The sequence below is a fragment of the Nanorana parkeri genome, unplaced genomic scaffold, assembly GCF_000935625.1.
Source record: "Nanorana parkeri isolate BGI_ZX_2015 unplaced genomic scaffold, ASM93562v1 scaffold2147, whole genome shotgun sequence".
Lineage (NCBI taxonomy): Eukaryota > Metazoa > Chordata > Amphibia > Anura > Dicroglossidae > Nanorana > Nanorana parkeri.
Window position 1 is genome coordinate 198,398 of NW_017308415.1, and position 3,161 is coordinate 201,558.

The 3,161-nt window shown below is 46.7% G+C and overlaps 1 protein-coding gene across 1 annotated transcript in view; it reads left to right on the plus strand.

The window, feature by feature from the left end:
- GRAMD1C (GRAM domain containing 1C) overlaps positions 1-2,457 on the plus strand; it is a 92,803-nt gene extending 90,346 nt beyond the window's left edge. Inside the window, exons 16-18 of the mRNA XM_018572853.1 lie at positions 618-728; positions 1,284-1,386; positions 2,369-2,457. Of these exons, the coding sequence (XP_018428355.1) occupies positions 618-728; positions 1,284-1,386; positions 2,369-2,449 (295 nt within the window). The 3' untranslated portion in view covers positions 2,450-2,457. The remainder of the gene's footprint in view (positions 1-617; positions 729-1,283; positions 1,387-2,368) is intronic.
- The last annotated feature ends 704 nt before the right edge of the window (positions 2,458-3,161 follow it).

Below are 3,161 nucleotides of genomic sequence, written 5' to 3' on the forward strand. Positions count from 1 at the left end.
GGGGGGGGGGGGGTGTCAGAGGTGTTGGTGTGGGGTGTTCCCCGATGTGCTGGAACAATAAAGTTGGTTTTAGCTTTGCGGAACAGCGGTGTGCAGCTTCATTCACAAACCTATCCCATTGTTCCCGTTTTACACATTCTTGTAATGCGCACCCTCTGCACCCCCTTCCTGTATTTCAGTACCATGGGAGGAGAGTATGTATACCCCGCACTGATTTACACCCATAGTGACTGGCTCAGCAGCTGCTGCATATTTATTGACCTTCAGTGTCAGTCGCAGTTACTTGTATACAGAGTCACCATGTGACCAGCCTGCAGATTAGACCTGTTATCAGGAGCTTCTTTTATTACCGCGCACCTGGGTTGTGTACTGATAGTGGGCGTGCAGGAAGAGGCCACAGATAAAGACTGTAATAAGAGTCTTTAATGGGGCACAAGAATCATCAAGGCATGCTAAATAGCACTTAAGGCATGCTAGAATGACTGACAGGCCACATCAGTATGCCTTAAGTGCACTTTAAAGAGACTCGGTCACCAACTTTAAGAATTGCAGGTAAATTACAGAACCTGTGTGCACTGTGTACATAATGCAACGTCTGCTCTCTCTGTCCCCCTCAGCCTGGTCTTGCTTGTTGTGCTCAACGTTACGCTGTTCATCAAGCTGTCAAAGATCGAGCATGCCGCGCAGAGCTTCTACCATGTTCACATCCAGCAGGAGAAATCCGCCAGGTAGGAGGAGTTTTGTGATCACCTTGTGTGTCCCCCATATACTGCAGTGCTGTACAGAGGACACTGAGCCAGTCACATCAGTCTCTGTACAGAGGAGCTTACACTCTAATGTCCCCTCCCACAGTCACATCAGTCTCTGTATAGAGGAGCTTACACTCTAATCTCTCCCCCCACAGTCACCTCAGTCTCTGTGCAGAGGAGCTTACACTCTAATGTCCCCTCCCCCCCCACAGTCACCTCAGTCTCTGTGCAGAGGAGCTTACTCTCTAATGTCCCCCCCACAGTCACTATTGTTATACATTTATATAGCTCTGACATATAACGCGGTGCTGTACCAGTCACATCAGTCTGCACCAAAGGAGCTGGAAGAACACACAATCTGGGGGTGTCTTGAAGAAGTTGAACCCAAGGCTCCAGCACTGCATGGCGATGACACATCCCTCAGTAACATATAGATTCGTATTTTGGCTTTTTTGCCCTTTTAACCTGTTTGTATTAGAAATGTAAAATGCATTTTTTGGACGGATGTTTTATGTGTTCTGCGGATATTTCCAGGTTACACTCCAGCACTGTTGGGCGAGGAGACGAGTCTCACAGTAACAGATTTGGACCAGGACTGAAGGGCGCCCTACAGGACTCCATTAGCACACTTGAACAGGTAATCCTTGGGGGAGGGGGGTTCTGCTGTACCCTAGATAGGCTAGCTCCATCCTAGATCTATGACCTACAAGGTGGGATGCAAGCACTTAAAGGGGAGTACTGTTCCATACATCCCTAATTCAGTATGAAAACACCACTTGAGAAGAATCCTGGGACTCTTTCAGGTGGTACAACTTGTATACCACACATAATACATGAAATTGTAAATCATTTTCCTTTTTAATATTGAAAAATATATTAATCATAAACTATTCACAATGTGAATGTTCGTTCTGTGCGGATATATGCCAAAACAAATATTCTTTTAGTTATTTATTTACAAGGGAATGTATTTGTAATTTCTTCATGTAATATCACATCAGGGCCACTAGATGGAGCTAAAGAGCATAACAAAATACCTATTGTCTGTGCTCCTTTAACTCCATCTAGTGGCCTTAACGTGATATTACATGAAAACATATAAGTGAAACTAAACTCAGGAGTTAACAATTATTATTATTCAGGATTTATATAACGGCAACAGTTTGCGCAACGCTTTACAATATAAGGAAGACATTACAATCACAATACAATTCAAGACAAGATGGTAAGGAGGGCCCTGCCCGTGAGCTTACAATCTAAAAGGGAGGGGGAAGTGATACATGAGGTGGTAGTAGTTAATTGTAGATCTCGGCTGTGGATACTCCATCTCTGAATTGGTGCTGACACTGTCCTTCCTTCTGGAGGGGGGCTACGTCTGTTCCCCATGGTCCCTGTGTGTGTTGTGAAGTAGTCACTGCTCCAAGCTCACTCCACTGTGAGGGGAGTATTCTTCCCTCTGACCACTAAGGTGGTGCGTGAGCTTTGAGATGGGTGGTGCAGGAGATGGGCGTTGCATGTGACTGTGGTGAGCTGTGCGTGAGCTTGGAGATCAGTGGCGCCTGATATATATATTTATACAATACCGGTATATTAAACTCCTCGACGTGTTTCTCTTCCAGCTGAAGAGCTCGCTGATGCTCCTCCAGAAAAGCTTCGATCTCATGAACAAGACAAAGGGAGACGAGACTTCTGGGACTTAGCCGGACCGCCGTCACCTTCTCCTTTTGGGACTTTACATGTGACCGCGTCTGGCTGACCCCGCCTCCTCCTCACACAGCGGCAGATCGTCGCATATATTCAGGAACTTTTCTAACCCCCCCCTCACAGCGAAAACCAAAATGTCCGGAGTTTACAGCGAGGTCGTCTGATTTCCCAGAATGCTGCTGAGCGTGTTTTTTGTTTTTTTTTTGTGGATTTTCATCCTTAAACTTTATGTGAAGTAACGTTTCCGTCGGATCGGTTTTCATCGTCTCCGGCACCTGAAGTGGCTCAGAACCCGGAAAACAATGTCGCTATTTTACACCCTCCCCGCTTTATGACCTAAAAATGCTGAACAGCTTTGACCCAAGACTTGTGTCAGCGCCGGGTTCTGTCCGGTGTACCCGCCGAGGGGCGGGGGATCTGTGTGTAGCCAGAGCCTCCGATTGGCTGCCTGTGCATCAAAGGGGGACGGCAGCGACATTAAATAAGGGTTATAGAGGATGTGAAGGTCCCATATAGACTACTGTGTTTGAGGTGACGTACAGCAACTCGCGTTACATGCGTTTCTGAGCCATTTATTTTCAATGGCACCCCAACGCACTAAAATTCTGGGCTGCCGACGTACCCAAAACATGTCAAAAATCCAACATTGTATGCGCAACGCAACGCACTACCATGCCTTATGGCGCGCTGCAACATGGGTACATTGCC